The sequence below is a fragment of the Lotus japonicus genome, chromosome 1 (genome assembly GCF_012489685.1).
Source record: "Lotus japonicus ecotype B-129 chromosome 1, LjGifu_v1.2".
NCBI lineage: Eukaryota > Viridiplantae > Streptophyta > Magnoliopsida > Fabales > Fabaceae > Lotus > Lotus japonicus.
This window is the reverse complement of record NC_080041.1, coordinates 8,627,998-8,649,243: the sequence shown is the minus strand read 5'-3', so window position 1 is coordinate 8,649,243 and position 21,246 is coordinate 8,627,998. Positions and strand designations below refer to the sequence as shown.

Here is a 21,246-nt window from a genome sequence, read left to right as displayed (position 1 = left end):
ACTAAAATGAGCTTCCAAATAAAGACAATATTTAAAGCAAATCTAGAACTTTTGTTTGGTATCTAGATACCAGTAGGATTTGAACCCTGAACTTAGAGAATTCTAATCCATCAAGTACCAATTAGGCTATCCGTACCTCATGGCACGAACGAGCAGATCTAAAATTTATCATATTTATTCAATCAATGTATTTTACTCCAATTAATTAACTGTCATACCACTTATTGTAACATTTATGAATTACAACCCAAATATGACTTAGCCAAAACATATCGGTCAATGGACAAATTATAAATATTCATATGTATAACAAAGCTATATTTCAATTTATCTTTTTCAAAATAACTTGAACAAAATTACATTGTCTTTTTCCTTAATAATCAATTGTAGATTTTTTGAAAAACCTCCTTATAAACAATGTTTTTTGTTACATCTCGTTCCCTAACATCCTCGTTGCATATTAGGATCTTCAAACCAGATCTCGTCTTCACACGAGAAACAGCAACATACAACTGCCCATGTGAAAAAACAGGACTTGGCAAATAAACACCAACATATGATAGTGTTTGACCTTGGCTCTTATTAATAGTCATGGCAAATGAGACAAGAAGAGGAAATTGTCTTCTTTGAAACCTAATGGGCATACTCTGATCACTTGGAATCATGTTCATCCTACCAATGAAAGTTTGCCTACCAGCATGTGTGCCAGAGATGACAATACCTCCAACAACATTTGGACGAAGATGGTTAACAATAAGCCTAGTTCCATTGCATAATCCAGTAGATATATCTAGATTTCGCATGAGCATCACAGGAGTTCCTATCTTCAACACCAACTCATGATCTGGAATACCAGAACACTTGATATCATTAAGAAATTCAGTTGTCAACCAATCAGCTTCAATGCTAAGCTCTTCATCGATACCCCATACTGAATCAGAGCTTAAATAGGTCGTCCCCTCACCAGGAAATAGTGACAACACATATTTATTAACCATATCAACTGCATCCAATGTAGGAGCAAGTATAGCCTTGTCTTGATAATACTCAGCACATCCAATCTTCTGAAGAATATTGGGAAACATAGTTTGTACAATATCAAACACAGGATTGGATGACTGTTGGATCAATGTTTCCTCATGCACTTTTATAAAAGATTCACCATCATTATAGTCTCCTAAATTACCATCTCCAACATCAAGAACCCATTTGGCAAAATACTTAACCTCTTCAACCTCAAGATTGTTCAAGTTACCAAGCAAACGCATGTTTTCTGTTAATGTGAGAACCTTGCAAAATCTCCACAAGCGGGATGAATTGATGGTAGCCATAACAACCTCAGCTCTACTACCCTTGGGAATAACTGGTAAAATTTGTCTAAAATCGCCACCTAGGACAACAACTTTGCCCCCAAATGGTAGATCAAAGTTTTCGGGATCAATGACTCTCATGATATCTCTCAATGACTTGTCCAATGCTTCAAACGCATATCTACTAACCATTGGTGCTTCATCCCAAATAATCAAACTGGTTAACTGAAGTAACTCAGCTTTTGGACTACCTTGAACAATCCCACAACATGAATCTTCATTAACATTAAGCGGAATGCAAAAAAGTGAATGTGCGGTTCGACCACCAGGTAGTAACAAAGAAGCTATGCCACTTGAAGCAACGTTCAATATAATTTTTTTCTCTGATCTAAGCCTGTAAGTCAATGTTTTCCATAAAAATGTTTTGCCAGTTCCACCATGACCATTAACAAAGAAAAAACCGCCATTATCCTTATTCACCGTAGAAATAATCTCATCGTATACCTTAGCTTGCCCACTATTCATCTTATTGAAAAAATCAAGGTGCAATTTCTTCATCTCAATAATATCAAAGTTAAGCTCATTGAATAATAGAACATTACCATACTGGTTCAGAATATTAGGATCAACTTGTGGCATGTTAGAGTAATCTTTCAATGATCTTCCATTTACCATCAACACTTTCTCTATCTCCATTAAGCACAAACCCTTCAATTCTTCCTCATCAATATTCAATTCTGCAAAGAAATTACAACAATCATACATAGCAAAATAATAACAGAATAAAATTTATTACATTTCAACAAATGTGGAAAAATACCTTTATTATTATGTTTCTTTCGTAAATCATAAAGGATTCCATCAACCAGTACATGCCAAGTTTCCTTCCATACCTTGAGGGGATTAGACATGGAATTTGCTAATAGGAATGAAACAAATAAGCCTCTACAATATAATCCCGAAGATATGGTTCCCACATCCAATATACCATTAATATACTCACCATCATCCTTCAACAACCCCAATGAGACACATGCATCACGGAAACTGTCATGTACATTACTCTTAACTGATCTCAAATCTTCAAAGCTTGTACAACCTCTTTGCACATTCAACAACAACCTCAAGTAATATAATTCACCTGAACCAGGGGGCACAAAATTTATTCGCCCAATAGTCAAACCCTGTTTCCTCGGATGCCATGATCTGCTACTCGGATCATAAACAAATGATCCTGGAAACTGAACATATGTTAGCTCTCTACCCTCCGGATACTTAGAATTGGCCTCCATCCACGCTAGGAACATGCTGTTCTTAACTTCGTTCTTCTTAAGTACCTCTTCGATTGATTGATTTTCCTTAAACAAAACAACTTGCTTCCTAGGTAAATGGTACGTGAGTTTCTGAACATGTGGCCATTTATGGTGGATTTCAAATTTGAAAATTCTCCATGCAGCTTCACATGGAGACAAGTATCTACAATCAAAATATTGTTTGATTTCATTCACTTCAGCTTTCTGATCATGATTATTTTTACCAGCAGACATAGACATTGTTACTCTATCAACTCCTTTGTGTACATATTTGAACAGGTATTTTATAGAGTTTGACTTATTGCAATACTCAATGTTGATATGAGCTTGGTATTTCATAAGCAGTTTGGGATTGTATGGCACAACAAAACCATTGTCTAAATCAACTCCCCTTCTGTTGGTTGAAATCCCAGTGTTCCTCCTCCTATAAATAGGATACCCATCATTGTCAAATGATGTAGCATCTGCATATTTTTTTCGGGAAAAATTTGGAACACCGGTCATTCTTCATGCAAGGAGATTCCTTCCTACTTAGTCCACAAGGTCCATGAACCATATAATTTGACACACAATCAAACAATTCAGGGTAGAGATCAGGATCTGGTAGCTCAGCACATATAACCGAGTCTATCATTTCAGTAGTTTTAAGCTTGTCCCCAGGACCAAGCCACAACAAAATGTGAGCATGTGGTAAACCTCTCTTCTGAAATTCAATGCTATACATACCTGAGTATTATTAAATATTATTACTAATTCATAATAACTAATATTTACTATAATAACATGAATAAATAAAAATATCTTACCAGCAATGACCTTCCCAAAAAACTCTCCTTTCTTGAGATCTGTCATTAGTTGCGCCAATTTCATACGAAAGACTCGACATGATATATCTGGACGATCATACGCTGACAAAAAATATCTTGAAACATGCCGATCAATCTCAGGCCACTTAGGATTGCATGTCATTGTAAGAAACAAATCAGGATATCCGTAAGTTCCACAAATAGCCATAGCATCTTGGCAATTATCAAACATATACCGCCTACCCCCAGTAAAAGATGAAGGAAGGAATATTCTAGAGCCAACTGTTGAGGCATCAGTATCACCACGAGTAATAGCGTCCTCAATCCCTGATAAAAAATCTCTACGAATAGTGTCCTGATTGTACCTTATGTAATGCAACCTATTGGATTCAATCATTGAGTAGCAATCAACAACAAATTGTTGCAGCAAACGCCGAGACAATGTTATTCTCCTGCACTCAAATTGTCTTTCCTGAAGCCTAAATGAAACCCATTCACGCATTGACATGTTCTCTCGCTTGTAGATTTCACTATTGAAGTTAACGCCACCAAACTCAATTTCATTTGAAAATCCTCCCTCCCCATATGGGAACAACAATGGATATTGTAAGGGCAAAAATGATGAATGAGTCTCAAAGATTCTTTCTAACTTACCACTTGTTGAGCGTAGAATAACATCACGACCACAGTCAGAACTATCAAAATCACCAACAATTAAAGCAGCAACTTCATCTACGCTTGGGAGATTGTATGTATTGGAATCATTAACACGATTCCTAAATAACCTTAAAGCAACCTCATTGGAATCAAATTCTTCAACATGATCTCTTACACTTCTAAATGACTTGGCTAAAACATTGTGGTCATCAACCATCTTAAGCAAGTCCACCACTAAACCAGGCTCAAGATTGCATTTACCATCATAATCACTGTAACCAAAATATATAATAAAACCATAAGCAACAAATATACTAATACAAAACTAAACGACCATCAGTAAAAATACGGCAACATACCTAAAATGCTTCATTCTGTTATGGATCTCATTCCTCGTATCATATATGTACAATTGAGCAAATTTTGGATTATCACCTTCGGATGGAAGTAAACTGCCAATTCGATGATAATTTTGGCCACTTATAACAAATTGAGGAGGTCCACGACCATCATTCAAACCACAATCAACTTTACCACCAATTGAGGTGAAGGCAAACATGCTATTATAAGATCTAATGTTCTCCAAAAAATGACGACTCCTAGGATCAATACCTGTGAGCAAGTTGTACAATAATAATGGGGAGTCCGCCAAATAAGGTAGCATAATTTTCCCTTTCATACAACATATAGAGAAGTCTGGAGAAGTAGAATCTCTTGTCTTTTCAAATCTCTCTTGATACCAAAGAACAGCTCCACAATACTTGCATGGCATTAAAGGTATAAGATCATACATTGTGATTCAGCTACATCAAAAATTGCATTTCTGTTGATATTGTTAGTATCATCTCTCTGGGTAATTTGTGAAGATATTGAATCTTCTTCAAGGTGCACCACTGAAACAAATATCAACTTCAAAATTTAAAGCAAATATACACAGACTAAAAATAATACACATGTTAATATACATAATAATAAAATGGATAGTATCTTCCTCGCAGAATAAAATGACAGAATAAAAAGACAAAATTTCCTTAGTAGCTTTTTAAGATGAATTGTAAAAAAAATTAACAACAAAATTAATTAAAAAACCAATGAAATTTATATTAAGGTTTAAAAATATATCTATCTACTAATCCTATTATCAAGTTTTATGAAACTAATAAAAAGGGAAAAAAATGCACTAACTCATATTGATCCTTTTCTTTGAACGTTGCAAATTAGGTCTTCTAATTGTACGTCCACGATTCGACCTCTTTCCCAAAACTTCTGTAACACACAATTTCAAAAGACATGTTAGTATAGAAGATCAATTACATATTGTTATCACATTTTATTTTACCTATAATATATCTAAAAAAGGAATTTATATGGTCTACACAAAATGTTATATGATAGGCTAAGATAGAAAATGTACATCATACTATTGGGCCGCCAGATAGCACATGTTAGCCTAAGAAATATAGCCCAATCTTTAAAGCGAATCACAAATTTACTTAAAAAAAACTCAACTTCTTAAATCCTTCGATGCGTCGAACACTTTATACTATTGGGCCGCCAAAAGTTTTAGAAAATTAATAAACAATTCACCCACAAGTTTCGAACCCTGTCCATTCACACTTAACCCTTCCCATCCCAACGCAAAAATTGTGCTATCACTTAGGCTAACATTCACAGAAAACACTAACTTTCACTTCCAATTTGAATTCCAACTGTAAATCATATCAACTCTAAAATGCTAACACATATAATAAGAAATGTAGGCCAATCTTTACAGCGAATCAAAAACTTACTTAAAAACAAAATGATCTTTAAAGTGCATTTTTTCCAATAATTTATCTCCATTCTCATATAGTCTCTAACATATTCTCTCATTTTTTTTTCATCAACACCAAAACAAATAGCATCGAATTCAACGTATGTACAATTTCATTTAAATAAAGTAAACATAATAACAATTATAATTTACACTCACTTCTATCTACTTCTTTAAGGGGAGCTGTTGCGTTTGAATCTGAAACAATACGAATCCTTTTGCGCTTACTCTCATTTGAACCTATTCATAAATGGAAATTATACACAGCTCATGACATTTTAAAATTAAACAAAATTGGTTATAAGGAGTATCATTAAAAACTGATAAAGAGATATTCAATTAAGAAAAAATACCACAACTATTATCCCCTTGTACACAACTTGAGTGAGGAATTTCATTGCTAATATCTGCAAAATAGAGAAAATACTCCAATCAAGAACACAATCATGGAAAATATATACTCACAACTACAATAAAAAAATGTCATAAATACATAAATGTATAGGCTATGTTTGGCAGACCTTATTGGTAATTAAGATAAAAAGTTAGCGGCAAACTAATGAGCTAAATATAAAATTAAAGCATCTAGCTGGAAAAAAGTGTTTTACAAAATTAACTAACGGTTAGCAATTTTAAGATTGTAACATAACATAAAAGGACACACTTGTATCTAACTATTCACATTTAATATTAACTTATTTACACATCAATATATACATCATATTAAAATAACCACTTTAATTTTTTCCCTTTAATTCAATTAAAACAATCATGTACAAATATAATATTAATTTTTAACATATTTATGTTTTTTATTTTTTTAAATTAAATAAATAAAATACCTCAATATTTTAATCTAATAAAGTAAGCTTATATGTGTCTAAATTAATAAAGTAATTCTAAACAAATTTATTGACAATGGAATGAGCATTATTTTAAAATAAAAAAAATTATATTTCAGAGTTGTTATAAATATAAAGAGCGTAATAATAGAATTTATTAAAATCATAATGATAAAAAAAGGTTGATTAAAAGACTTGTGAACTTTATTGAAGTGTTGGATACGGTTGATTAAAAGTTAAAGAGGATGCCATAGAAGTCTTATACATGGTTGGAAATTATACAATTGCCGTATCAAGCAGGTTTTATGTATTTTCTTGCATGACTTTATGCTTAGAACTTTTAGTCTATATATAAATATAAATGGACGTTTCATGAATAGGTTCCATACAAGATTAATTCTCTAGTTTCCTAAACCGTGAAATTCTCCATATAGCTTCTTCTATTTTTCACATGGGGTGGTTTCCTTTACCATATTTTATCTTCCACTTGTTCTTGTTGCTTCTTCTTCATTTTCCTTCATACACTTACTCACTGTGCAACTATCATGACAACTCTGCTTTGCTTCAATTCAAAAACTCATTTGTTGTCAACACTTCAGCTCATAATTCTGATGGTTGGTATTTTTGTTCCTCTTTTCCTTCTAAGGTAGAGTCTTGGAGAAACGGAACAGATTGTTGCAAGTGGGATGGGGTCACATGTGATGCAATATCGGGCCATGTGATTGGTCTCGACCTTAGTTGCGATCATCTTCAAGGTGAGTTCCATTCCAATAGCACCATATTCCAGCTGAGGCACCTTCAACAACTCAACCTTGGTTTTAATTATTTTTCTGGGTCTCCATTGTATTCTGGAATTGGTGATCTCTTCAGACTCACCCATCTGAATTTATCATACTCTGGAATCACCGGTGATATCCCTTCCACAATCTCGCACTTGTCCAAACTTGAATCTCTTGTTCTCAGCGGCTTCGAAACAAGACTTTATCCATCCACGTGGAAGAAACTCATTCTTAATGCAACTAATTTAAGGGAGCTCCATCTTGATGGCATAGACATGTCTTCCATCAAGGTAAACTCTTTCATGAATTTGTCATCCTCCTTGTTCTCTCTTCATATACCATTCACTGGATTACAGGGGAATTTTCCAAGTGACATCTTTTGTTTACCCAATCTTGAAGAACTTGATTTAACAGGGAATCTAGAGCTCATAGGTCAGCTTCCAAAGTCCAACTGGAGCACTCCTCTAAGGTACTTGGATCTCTCTAGCACATCATTCTCTGGAGAAATTCCAGATTCCATAGGCCATTTAAAATCTCTTGAAATACTTGATCTGTACCGCAGCAAATTCAATGGAGTGATTCCTCTATCTTTGTGGAACCTCACTCGACTAACAAGTTTGAGCCTCGGGGAAAACCACTTTCACGGTCAGCTCCCTGAACAACTCGGTCAGCTTCTCAAATTAGAAAATCTAGTTCTTTCAATGAACAACCTAAGTGGCCCGATTCCAAGTAAAATGGTTGGACTTCCAAAACTAGAATATCTAGATTTGGTCAAATAATATGTTATCTGGAACAATTCCTCATTGGTGTTATTCTTTACCTTTCCTGTCAAATTTGGATCTTCATCACAATCATCTCACAGGGCCAATTAGTGAATTCTCAACTTATGCTTTGAAATATTTGTTTCTCTCTAACAACAAACTGCAAGGTCAGCTTCCGAATTCAATATTTGAATTTAAAAATCTTACTGAATTAGACTTGTCATCAAATGACTTGAGTGTTTCTGTGGACTTCCACCGATTTTCAAAGCTTAAAAGTCTAATTTACCTCAATCTTTCTAATATTAATTTTCTCTCAATTAGTTTTGATAGCAGTGTTGACTATGAATTACCCAACCTTCAATACTTATATCTATCTTCATGTAATATTGAGAGCAATTTCCCTAAATTCTTAGCACCGCTTCAAAATTTGAAACAATTAGATCTTTCTAATAACAAAATTCATGGAAAAATTCCCAAATTGTTTCATGAGAAGCTCTTACACTCATGGAAGGACATTGAAAATATTGATCTCAGTTTCAACCAGCTGCAAGGTGACCTTCCAATTCCTCCAAAGAGCATTTATAACTTTCTTGTCTCCAATAACCACTTCACTGGATATATTGATTCAGCGATTTGCAATGCAAGCTCCGCCAGTGTGCTCAGCTTGGCTCACAACAAATTGACCGGCACGATTCCACAATGCCTATGCAATGCAAACTCCCTCAACATGCTCAGTTTGGCAAACAACAACTTGACTGGCACGATTCCACAGTGTTTGGGGACATTTCGTGATCTAGTAGTGTTGGATTTACAAATGAACAACCTTCATGGAAGCATGCCTGTAAAATTTTCCGAGGGAAATGCATTTGAGACAATAAAGTTGAATGGCAACCGATTGGAGGGACCATTACCACATGCCTTGGCCCAGTGCATAAAACTCGAAGTTTTGGACCTTGGAGACAACAACATAGAAGATTCATTTCCTAGTTGGCTAGAAACTCTGCAAGAGTTACAAGTACTTCGTTTACGGTCAAACAAACTTCGTGGTATCATCACTTGTTCCAACACCAAGCATCCATTTCCCAAGTTGAGAATTCTTGATGTCGCCAATAACAATTTTAGTGGCTCCTTGCCAACATCATGCTTCATGAACTTTCAAGGTATGATGAGTGTGAGTAATAATCCAAACCGTTCCCTATACATGGACGACAGAAGGTACTACAATGATACAGTGGTGGTCATAATGAAAGGTCAAGAAATGGAGCTCAAGAGGATATTAACTGCTTTCACAACTATTGATTTGTCAAACAACATGTTTGAAGGTGGCATTCCAAAAGTCATTGGACAATTAAAGTCTCTTATAGGACTTAACCTTTCACACAATGGAATCAATGGTGCCATTCCACATCGATTGAGTAATTTGACAAGTTTGGAATGGTTGGACCTCTCATGGAACCAGTTGACTGGTGACATTCCTTTGGCTTTGACAAATTTGAATTTTCTCTCTACCTTGAACCTTTCACAAAACCATCTTGAGGGAATCATACCTACTGGTGGACAATTTAACACATATGGAAATGCTTCATATGGAGGAAACCCAATGCTATGTGGATTCCCTTTGTCAAAATCATGCAATAAGGATGAAGAACAGCCACCACATTCAACATTTCAAGATGATGAAGAATCTGGATTTGGTTGGAAATCTGTGGCCGTGGGATATGCGTGTGGGGCTGTGTTTGGGATGCTCTTGGGATATAATTTATTCTTGACTGCGAAACCTCAATGGCTTGTGACACTTGTTGAAGGTATGCTTGGTATAAGGGTGAAAAGGACAAACAACAGAGCCCGTACAAACCGCAGATGAATGAATTAGTTCAATATGGGTCTGTTTGGTACATTATTGCAGTTGTTTGTAACTTCTCTGTGTGACAAATTTATTCTTATATATCTCTCTAATATATTAAGAGATCTATTTCATGTAGTCATGCAAATAAAATAAAATATTGTGATCAATTCCTTGAGTTTTCATGTCTGAGTGAATTTGGTACATGAAAGTATTTATGAGAGAATGTGCCCAAAAATAAGGGGAGAAATTGATATTGACATTTCAGAAATCCTATGAATCTATCATATCATTTCCTTTTTAGCTAAAAAATTGGCTCACATAATTTGATTCACTAGCTTTGTAGATAGAATATAGTCTGGGCCTCTAGCATTTTAAATTTGGTATTGATGGCTTTAAGAGTATGAATAATTAAGTAAAAAAATAGCTGCTATCACTCGGGATAATTCAAATATCATTCAAGGACGACCATAGAAAATTTGCAGTGCCTAAGGCTACTGTAGCAGCTAAAAAAGTATAAACTATAAAACCAAGTTTAAGGTTATATAAAAACATATATTAACATAAATTCTAACCTAGCTTACAGAGGAAGCTCAAGGAAGAAGAAGAAGAAGAAATTTTATAATCTTGTAGAAAATGAATATTCAGATTACAAAGTGTTTATGCTAAACACTATTTATATGGTAAACTCTTAACTAACAGTAGTTATAACCATCCTAACAAACTGACAGCCGGAAACAACTGACACTAACTAACTACTAACTATTACAAATGAGTCATTGAACTCTTGCTTTTATTACATACTAGTCCTTGAACACTGTAGTATTTTCGCACCCTCCCACAAGCTGGAGGTCAAAAGATATCTATCATGGCCAGTTTAGCTGTAAACCCTTGAAAGACTCGTGGCTGGAGTGCCTTGGTAAAAACATCTGCAACTTGTAGTGCTGTAGGAATAGGTAGCAACTTGAGAATTCCAGCTTGAAGCTTTTCCTGAACCACATGACAATCAATATCTAAATGCTTGCTTCTTTCATGAAAAACAGGATTAGCTGCAATGTGAAGATCACTTTGGTTATCACATAACAAAACTGGTGTTGCAGTGCAATTGACTTTAAGATCCTTCAAAAGATATAACAACCATTGAAGCTCACAAGTAGCATAAGCCAATGCCCTGTACTTTGTTTTACTGGAAGATCAAGACACGGTAGTTTGTTTCTTTGCCTTCCAAGAAACTAAGGATCTTCCAATATAAAAACAATAGTCTGAGATGGATCTCCTTGTATCTGAGCATCCTGCCCAATCAGCATCTGAATAGTCTTGTATATTGATGGAAGAAGTCCTAGGAAACAACAATCCTAACCCAGGTGAAGCTTTCAAGTAACTAAGAACCCTATGTGCAGCTTTGAAATGTCCATCCATAGGATTACTCATGTACTGGCTAAGCTGTTGTGTGGCATGTGAAATATCAGGCCTAGTAGTAGTGAGATACAAAAGCCTTCCCACTAGTCTTCTATAAGCAGTTGGATCCTCATATGGCTTTCCTTATTCTTGAGACAATCTGATAGAGGGATCAAGTGGAGTAGCAACTGGCTTACTTCCTAAGATTCCTGTTTCTTGAAGTAAATCAAGACAATACTTTCTCTGACAAAGAGAAATTCCTGAGGAAGAATGAGCAACTTCAAGACCAAGAAAATACTCCAACAGCCCTAGATCCTTGATTCCAAAAGTCTGATCAAGAGAGTCCTTGACTGACTGAAATTCAGTCATTGTGTTACCAAACAGTATCACATCATCCACATATACCAGCAAGCCTGTGAAAAAGGAGTCTTGGAATTTAACAAAAAGAGAATGATTTGATGCAGTTTGTGTAAAGCCAAGAGCTTCTAGATGAGTTGACAATTTTTCATACCAATTTCTGCTAGCCTGCTTAAGTCCATAAAGAGACTTCAACAATTTACAAGCTTGATTTGGCTTTTCTGAAGTCACCCCTGCTGGTATGCTCATATACACATCTTCATCCAAGTTTCCATGTAAGAAAGCATTATCCACATCAAGTTGATGAAGATGCTAATTCTGAGAAGCTGCCAAGGCCAAAATCACTCTTATTGTGGTTAGCTTTTCCACTGGTGAAAAAGTGTCAAAGTAATCCAAACCTTCCACCTGATTATAGCCCTTTGCTACTAACATTGTTTTATACCTAGCAAGAGTCCCATCTGCATTTCTTTTAATTATGTAAACACATTTGCTTCCTATTGGCTTTACTCCTTTAGGTAAATCTACCAATTTCCAAGTACAGTTTCTCTCAAGTGCTCTAATTTTTGTCTGCATAGCTTCTTGCCAGTGTAATTCTATGTTTGCTTCTGCAAAAGTAGAAGGCTCCTGATCCTGAGAAATGTTGAGAGCATAAGTTTTGTGTGCAGCAAATAGCTTTTCATCAGAATAATGATGAACAATACTGTGTGCAGTACTGCTGCTAGTAGGTAGAGCACTATATTGAAAATTTGCCAAGTGTGCAGGCCTTTTGAGTGGTCTTGTGGATCTTCTGATTTCAACTTCTGCTTCAATTGTGATTGAGCCAGGTTGAGGAATTTCATCTACTACTTGAGTGCCATGAATAGCATTTTCATTGGAAGCACTTGAGGTTATGTCATTCTGTGTTATATCTTCAATAGAAGCACTCGGAGTCATCACTCTCTCATCTCCTTCAGCTGATTGAATTTCAGGAGCAACATTCAGTTTCTCACCTTCTGCATGTATTTGTAGATCAAGACAATTCCAAGCAGGTGAGTTGGAACCTTTGTAAGGTAACACATGCTCAAGGAAAATAACATCTCTTGAGATAAAGATTTCTTATGATATAAGATCCATCAAGACATAACATTTCATTCCTTGCTTGTATCCCAAGAAAATGCATTTCCTAGCCCTTGGATCTAATTTGGATCTGTTATTTGCCAGAGTGTTAGCAAAGCAAAGTGATCCAAAAACTTTCATCATTTCCAGATCCACTGCTTCTTGATATATATGGTGACTTATTCTTCAAAAGCTTACTAGGTATCCTATTCATAAGGTAGTTTAGATTGAAACAATAAAGCTCTTGCAATATTGAGAATATGTTGATGCTTCCTCTCAACCCTCCCATTCTGCTGAGGGGTACTCACACAAGATCTTTGATGAACAATGCCCTGAGCAGAATAGAATGCATGAAGAAGAAATTCTGGTCCATTGTCACTTCTGATAGCTTTAACTGTCTGTCCAACCTGAGTCTTAACCAATGTGATGAAATTCTTCACTTGTTGCTGAACCTCACCCTTGTTGTTGAGTAATACAACCCAAACAAAACGGCTATAATCATCCGGAACAGTGAGGAGATACTTGTGATTATGAACAGAAGCTTGAGCAAGAGGACCCCAAATATCCATATGAACCAGGTCAAAGCATTTTTGTGCTTTGCTAAAACTAACAATGAACATTTTTCTCTTTTGTTTGGCCAAGTGACAAACATCACAGACAATGGACTTACTAACATCAATAGAGTTATTTACAGTGTGTAAAGCAAGTAATCTATCATGGGATAAGTGTCCTAACCTGAAGTGCCATAAAGCACCAAGTGGAATGATATAAAAGTCATTTATTTCAGAAATAGAACTATGTTGAATTGAAAAACAAGTACTAGAAGAACTACTAACTACTAGGTGATAGAGTTCATCAGGCTGCAAACTACCCAAACCAATCCTCCTCTTGGCTTGCACGTACTGAACAAAACAGTGAAATTTACCAAAAATCACATCAACATCATGGTGCTTTGCTAACTTATGTATTGAGACTAAGTTGTATGTGAATTCAGGCACAAAAAGAACATGTGTCAAGAGAATGGTTTGTGTGATTCTAACAGTTCCAGCATAGCATGTTTTGATGATAGTACCATTAGGCAATTTAACATTAATTGGTTTCACTTCAGTGAGTGTGTTAAAAGACATTTTATCAAAGCATATATGATCACTTGCACCTGAGTCTATAATCCAATCTCTACTATCATAATGTTGAAAACAAGATAGAGCAATGGGATTACCATGTCTTGTAGCATCTCTTTCACAAGCAATCGCCTTCACTACATGATTTACAGAAGCACTACCATTCTCTGATCCTTTCTTTGAAGTTGTGGTCACATGCTGAATCATGTCTGTGATTCTTTTATACTGATCTGCAGTAAAAGGTTCTTCAACTCCTCTTTGTGAGTAAACATCATCATCATCTGGATCATCAGTGGAATCAGAATTTCTGGATGCATTGTTGACATGACTTGTACTACCTCTGGAATTGAAAGTAGTTGGATATCCATGTAGCATATAACATATCTCAACAATGTGTCATGGCTTCTTACAATGAGTACAAAATTTTCTTGTGTTTCTGTAGGAAGAACCACCAAATTGACCTTTTCCATATGGTGGTTTCTTTCCTTCTGCAACATTCACTTTTGCTAGTGAATCTCCTTTCTCTTCTGTCTCAGTTTGCCTCTCATGTTGTGTGGCTAGAGAAACCACCTTAGCTAATGAAGGTAGAGGATGACTCATTAGAATCTATGATTTCACCACTCTAAAACTATCATTCAACCCTAAAAGGAATCTGATAGCGTTTTCTTGTTCTCTGAACAACTTCACACTCTCAATAGCATCACATCTACGAGGGACAGTGCATCTACATTATGGAATTGGACGATAATGTTCCAAATCCTCCAAGAGTATCTTCAACTCAGTATAATACTCACTCACAGACTTTGAATTTTGCTTCAAATTACTGATTTCATTATGCAATTAAGAAATCCTAACTAGATCCCCTAGAGAAAATCGATCTCGCAAATCTCTCCAAGCATCACATGCATTTTCAAGGAAAACTATGCTATTGGCTATAGAGATTGTTACCAAGTTAAGAATCCATGAATGGATCAAGCTATTGCAGCGATCCCAAGCCTCAAAGTTTGCATCAGTTGCTGCTGGTACTGGAATTTCACCGCTGACGAATCGAAACTTGTTCTTCACGACCAAAGCACGCTTCATGGATCTCGCCCAAGCGTTGTAGTTCTTCCCATTCAGAGGTGGATTCACCATTGTTGCTGCGGGATTATCACTTGTTTGTTTCTCTGTCAAAAAATTAATTAAATAGCAATCCCTTCGCTGTTTGCTTGTTCTCTCCCCTTCTCATTTTTCACCCTCATCCAACCTTGCAAACACCTCCTCCATATGAAGTCATATCAATTCGCAAGTCCCCTTGGTGAGCCTACCTAACATAGGGTTTTCAGAAGGTAACATGTCTGCGCTGGTGAAGTTGTTTCTGTCTCTGGTTGTTTCGGGCATGTTTTGCTGCTCACGGTGATTTTTTTCTGATTCATCTCCTTGCTCTGTTGCTGGTCTGATATGAATTGGTGTCGAACGCCGTTCACTGCCATGGGTACGGTGTAAGAGGTTGGGTTGCGGTGGAGATGGTTAATCATCAATTGGATTGGGGATTTGAGGTTTTTACTTGTTACATATAAATATAAGAAACAATACGTTGGAATAGCAATTAGCAAGCAATTGTAAATTCATATGAAAAGGAAATGATTACAGACTTGAATAGATCTAGAAAAATGTTGAGCGGCGAAGAAGAAAAACAAGGAAATTGGAGAGAGGAAATGAGGAGAGGTGTCACGTGATAGGTTTACAAACTATAAATCAGAGCCATTATTTTAAGATTAAACCAATGGTTAAGATTTGAAGTAATTTTTTAGACTTACTCCTGGAGTAAATGGAGTTCTCCTCCATTTGTTTATATATGCTGAAGACACTGCTGCCGCCGTGGATTATCTAGGTCGCCCGCCTGACAAATAAAAAACTGGGGGATTGACTGCAGCATGGCTCATCTTAGGTTTTTTCTTAGGCCATGTTTTATAGTTGCATCAAAAGTAAAGTGATTTAAGTTAATGAAGCTATTAGGTTGCTTTCAAGTTTCCGTATCAATTTTCATTTTTTTTTCGTTAATTTAACATTGGAATGCACGATAACAGGATCTATGGCTATCCAAAGAGACTCTTAAGACCATGTTTGGATATGTGAACTCATAAAACACATTTCAATCCTTCCAATGCACTAAGGAAAATGAAACTCTCTTTATGGATTGACAAAAAGAAAAGTACTCTCACTATGAGTTTAACTTGTATCCAGACATTAATCCTTGGAAATGATTGTCACGTTCTCAAGGTTGAACTTAGGGGCTAATTTGGTTCCAAAAGTACATCCATATACATATGGCATATGGTAGCAAGTGGAAGCTAAATGAATTAAGATATAAAAAGTCCTTATTGAAATCTATAGCATTTATGCTACACGCCCCTTTAACAAAACCCATACTTTTTCATGCAGGTGTTGAGCTGGCTCAAAAAATAATGGTTTTGGGCATATCCATGAACATAGTGACCTACTTGGTTGGAGTTTTAAACCTCCCAACAGCTTATTCTGCCACCATAGTTACCAATTGCTTGGGAACTATGAACCTTGTTAGCCTTCTTGGTGGCTTCCTAGCTGATGTCAAACTAGGCAGATACCTCACTATTGCTATATCAGCAACCATTTCAGCAGTGGTAAGTTTAAGTTTTTATGTGAGTGATCTACTTATATTTTTTTAGTGAATGTGTGGGATCTAGTTATACTTTTGTTTTTGTGTGGTGTGTTCGTTATGGATGTGAGTGAGCATGTCTTGTACAATAGTGCTTAATATCTGAAGCATTGTAGCATGGCTCTTACATGGGATTTATCTTCCCATTTGTTTGATGTAAGTGTCGTTTGACCACTCTCATGGGTTTAATCTTATCACCGTTGACGAACAAAAATTACACACCACCGCTTAATTAAAAGTCTTAAGAAAATAAATATATAAGATCTTTCTATTTATGATACTTATTTAACCTCTTCTTACGCTATGCAAAATTTATCATCTACACTTAGAAATACCAAGTACTAACACTTTTACACCAGGGAATGTGTTTGTTAACTGGGGCTACGACCATTCCAAGCATGAAGTCCCCTCCATGCAGTAGTGTCCAAAGACAACACCATGAATGCCTTGAGGCCGGTGGCAAACAAGTGGCTCTACTATTGGTAGCCCTGTATACCATAGCTGTGGGTGCTGGAGGAGTAAAATCCAGTGTCTCTGGTTTTGGATCAGATCAGTTTGATACAACAGACCCCCGGGAAGAGAAGAAGATGGTCTTTTTCTTCAATAGGTTCTATTTCTTTGTCAGTACTGGTTCCTTATTTTCTGTGCTAGTGTTGGTGTATGTGCAAGACAACATAGGAAGAGGGTGGGGATTTGGAATTCCAGCAGGAATAATGTTGGTTTCACTTGCTTTTTTACTCTATGGTAAACCGTTGTATCGATATAAGAGACCACAAGGGAGCCCTTTAACACTTATATGGAAGGTATTAATCTTGGCTTGGAAGAAGAGGAATCTTCCTATTCCTTCACAACCTTCCTTTCTCAATGGTTACTTTGAAGCTAGAATCCGACATACAGAGAAGTTAAGGTAAACTATATTCCTCTTAATGCATTGAATAGGATTAAGTAAGCACAATTATGACTATGTTTGGATACCCGTTGGTACCAGTGCAAACGGAGGTTAGCACTTCCTTCAAGACCAAAAGTGAACGTAACTCTCCTTATGGATTGGGATGAAAGTCTGTTCACGTTACACTCAGCTGGTATCCAAACACTCACTATATAACTCTTCAATTATTGCACACAATTATAAAACATTATGTTTTATTGTTCTAACAGTGATTTCATTGTCGAAATCTCGATGATTTCATGTTAGTTCGTAATTGTTTTCACTGCACTACATTTTGTCTGATAGGTTCCTTGATAAAGCTGCATTCCTTGATGAGAACAGTTCAAAGGATGGAAACAAGGAAAACACATGCATGGTTTCCACTGTAACTCAGGTTGAGGAGGTTAAAATGGTTATCATGCTCTTTCCCATTTGGTCTACATGTATCTTCTTTTGGACAGTCTATTCTCAAGTGAGTACCTTCATCATTCAGCAAGCTAAACTCATGAACAGAAAAGTTGGATCTCTAGATGTCCCAGCAGGATCACTACCAGCTTTTGTCATCATTACCATTCTCCTCCTTCCCTAAAGGAGAAACTCACAGTGCCATTGGCTCGGAAATTCACTCACAATATACACGGGCTCACAAGTCTTCAGAGGATTGGAATTGGACTTGTTTGCGCTACTGTTGCAATGGTGGTTGCAGCAATTGCTGAGAAAGAAAGAAGGGATAATGCAGTCAAAAATCACACTACAATAAGTGCTTTTTGGCTGGTACCTCAGCTTTTTCTAGTGGGTACCGGGCAAGCATTTGCCTATGTTGGACAGCTAGAATTTTTCATCAGGGAGGCACCAGAGGGAATGAAATCTATGAGCACTGGACTTTTCCTAACTGCAATTTCAATGGGGTATTTTGTCAGTAGCTTATTGGTGTCAATTGTGGACAAATTGAGTAAGAAAAAGTGGCTCAAGAGCAATCTGAACAAGGGAAGGTTAGATTACTTCTATTGGCTGCTAGCTGTGCTGGGAGTACTGAATTTTATACTCTTTATTGTCTTGGCAATGAGGCATCATTACAAAGTTCAGCACAACATAGAGCCTGAAGACAATGTAGATAAAGAGCTTGTGATTGCAAATGAGGTCAAAATTGGTGTTGATGGAAAGGAAGAAGCATAGAGTATAGTCTTCAAATAAAAATCTAATTCTATTTGGCCCTACATTGGTGTGCAAGAAGCAAATATCATGCCCCGGGGATGTTAACTTTGGGTGACTAGCAGAACCTTCTTTTATTATTAAAAGCAATTATTATGTATTATTAAGTAATGACAGATATATAAATGCAAACTAGATTGTAAGTTGTTTCCAAAAGAAATAAGCATTTGGAGAACATCAATTCCCCAACTCTAAATATAAATAAAGAAACTCCTAAATAGCCTGTTTTCATAAACAAAGGCCTAAATTTGACTAACGAATATAAGTTGAAAAGACTACAAAATTATAAATTCAAACTAAAGCATGATCTTCAAAGCAAGAATTTATCCATTTGAGGCCAAAGTCGCTAACTTCAGCCCTTGATAGTTTCAGTAGCAAGAAGACATAATCTTTAAGACAACAGCAGGCTATTATAAGGTACCAGTAGCCGAAGACGGTTGATGATTTATGACCAATGGAGGACGCAGAGCTCGGTGGGCTTCCTCCTTCTGTTTGCGGGCCTTGTACATCTCCTCTGTCTCAATGACAACTAGCCTCTTGACCTGCACAAATTACCAAGTTTTGCAATGTTACTGTACAGAAAGACCATTAATTTCCAGCAGAAAAGGGACATGTGTAGTAGAGCTTGTATTAGAACCTGTTGGAGCATTCCCCTAACAGTAGGCGTGTTCCATCGCATGACAGTTCGATTGCATTTTCCCAGGCGTAGTGCTTCCAAAGTGCGTCTGTGGAGCCTCCTGGTCCCTGGAATGCCCCTCACCAGAGTTATATAGAGATTTGGGCTCCAAGCAATTGGGACACATGCTTTGTATGCCTTAAATGCATTCATACCTTCAACTTGAAAACAGAACAGCATTAAGAATAAATCCGATAGTATAGTTTTTTACTCCCTCACCAGATAGCCATATTTTGCAATTATATGTATCAACTAAAATTTGAAGGCAATCAGTTTAGATGGGAAAAGAATCAATATTAATATACTCCATCTAACTTCATGTTTTTACTAGATGCAAACAGAATAAAAAATTTAAGGAACACATTTGGATTTTGGAAAAAATACTAGCTTATATACCAGAACTCACATTGAAGCGACTGCTTAAACCGTTACTAAGATATATGAAAATAAAATTGTGAATGAAAAATTAGCATCCATAACCATAACCACCTTGCTTATGATGCAAAAACCCGAACAGATAAATAATTTGGTAATCAAGGATTTTTAAGGTCAAGAAACTTCATTCATCAAACATGATCCACTAAATAATATACAATGCTAATGATTATAGAGGCCTTCCCATAATCTTCACACAAAACAAATACTAAAACAAAGAAGAAAGGTCATCACACAACTATCAAAAAAAGTGGGAAAACAATCAGCAAGATGTAAACAAAATCCCCAAATTCTGATATCAACTCAAACTAGGTCATCACACAACTACTGATCAGTTTAAGATTAATAACCAAAATCATTGCAAGTTCCAAACACCCAAATGAAGAAAGATTCAAAATTTATTGGCCAAACCAATCCCCAGCATCTACAAACCCTGATTCCCATTTCCCAAATCACCTAAAACAATGTGTGAGAAAAGAGGATGAAGAAGAAGTGGTCATAGAAAATTGAACCTTTGATTGTGAAGAAACTCACCTGAATTTGGGAAGAACACGGTGAAGGGTCACAGTGGCAGCGCGGAAGAGCACAATTTAGATTGAGACTCTGGAAGAAACAGTGTGAGAATTGCAGAGATGAGAAGAACGAATGAGTCTTCAAAACGCACCGTTTTGGGTTTCTTTTTTTTGGTCAATCACAAATTTGGGCTTCAATATAATGATAATCATTTGGGCCGGGTTTGTGGTTTTGGATTCTCATAAAATGTTTGACCCGATTCTAAAAATGGAGGTTTCTTTTGACCAGATTCTCATAATAAATATATATATATATATATATACTAGCAATCTAATTCTAATTATGTCTAAAAAAGCTTAGTTCATGTTTGCTAGAGATATTTGCAAAGAAGTTTATTAGAATTTAAAAGACCTATATAACTCTACTTCAAAATTAGTTTAGAGGTAGGGGTGGAAATAAGCCGGGCTGGGCCGAACTTTGCGTGACCTAGGCCCGGCCTGCATTCTCTTTTCGTGGCCCAAGCCTAGCTGTGGCCTATCAATAGGCCAAATTTTACGGCTTGGCCTGCCCTTTTCTAAGGTCTGGCCTACAAGCCTGCTTAAAAGCCTATTTAACAGACAATTATATTAAAAGAATGTCATTAGGCTGGCGGGCTAATAAGCCTTTTATATATCATTGCACTTTCTTTTTAAATAAAAATAGACACCTGC

The 21,246-nt window shown here is 36.2% G+C and overlaps 2 protein-coding genes, 1 long non-coding RNA gene and 2 pseudogenes across 5 annotated transcripts; 2 read left to right on the top strand and 3 right to left on the bottom strand.

The window, feature by feature from the left end:
* Nucleotides 1–380: 380 nt before the first annotated feature.
* Nucleotides 381–4,969, bottom strand: LOC130716812 (uncharacterized). Its single transcript, XM_057566844.1, has 5 exons — nucleotides 4,446–4,969; nucleotides 3,430–4,358; nucleotides 3,121–3,349; nucleotides 2,131–3,047; nucleotides 381–2,047 (listed from the first exon to the last, which is right to left on the bottom strand). Exons 1-5 carry the CDS (start codon nucleotides 4,877–4,879, stop codon nucleotides 381–383), a joined length of 4,176 nt encoding a protein of 1,391 aa, XP_057422827.1. The 5' UTR covers nucleotides 4,880–4,969.
* A 246-nt stretch (nucleotides 4,970–5,215) lies between these two features.
* Nucleotides 5,216–6,307, bottom strand: LOC130733441 (uncharacterized). The gene is made up of 3 exons (XR_009017469.1): nucleotides 6,253–6,307; nucleotides 6,059–6,139; nucleotides 5,216–5,352 (listed from the first exon to the last, which is right to left on the bottom strand). It is a non-coding gene; the product is annotated as an uncharacterized LOC130733441 (long non-coding RNA).
* Nucleotides 6,308–6,987: 680 nt separating this feature from the next.
* On the top strand, nucleotides 6,988–10,302 carry LOC130733438 (receptor-like protein 7; annotated as a pseudogene).
* A 5,126-nt stretch (nucleotides 10,303–15,428) lies between these two features.
* Nucleotides 15,429–18,876, top strand: LOC130716567 (protein NRT1/ PTR FAMILY 6.4-like; annotated as a pseudogene).
* Nucleotides 18,877–19,016: 140 nt separating this feature from the next.
* LOC130733440 (uncharacterized) lies at nucleotides 19,017–20,698 on the bottom strand. 3 transcript variants are annotated; one of them, XM_057585614.1, is made up of 3 exons: nucleotides 20,558–20,698; nucleotides 19,550–19,743; nucleotides 19,017–19,454 (listed from the first exon to the last, which is right to left on the bottom strand). In XM_057585614.1, the coding sequence occupies exons 2-3, from the start codon at nucleotides 19,739–19,741 to the stop codon at nucleotides 19,323–19,325; spliced, it is 324 nt and encodes a 107-aa protein (XP_057441597.1). In that variant the 5' UTR covers nucleotides 19,742–19,743; nucleotides 20,558–20,698; the 3' UTR covers nucleotides 19,017–19,322. The 3 variants fall into 3 exon arrangements, with proteins under 3 accessions (XP_057441597.1, XP_057441598.1, XP_057441596.1); XM_057585615.1 differs by having other exon boundaries at nucleotides 19,175–19,454; nucleotides 19,550–19,749; XM_057585613.1 differs by lacking the exon at nucleotides 20,558–20,698 and having other exon boundaries at nucleotides 19,175–19,454; nucleotides 19,550–19,768.
* Between the last annotated feature and the right edge of the window lie 548 nt (nucleotides 20,699–21,246).

Coding starts and splice junctions, on each gene's coding strand:
- LOC130733440 (XM_057585613.1), bottom strand. CDS start 19,768: ATGCTGTTCTGTTTTCAAGTTGAAGGTATGAATGCATTTAAGGCATAC. Junction 19,455..19,549: donor TTAGGGGAATGCTCCAACAG/GTTCTAATACAA, acceptor TAATTTGTGCAG/GTCAAGAGGCTAGTTGTCAT.
- LOC130716812 (XM_057566844.1), bottom strand. CDS start 4,879: ATGTATGATCTTATACCTTTAATGCCATGCAAGTATTGTGGAGCTGTT. Junction 4,359..4,445: donor AACAGAATGAAGCATTTTAG/GTATGTTGCCGT, acceptor TTTTGGTTACAG/TGATTATGATGGTAAATGCA. Junction 3,350..3,429: donor TTTTGGGAAGGTCATTGCTG/GTAAGATATTTT, acceptor AATAATACTCAG/GTATGTATAGCATTGAATTT.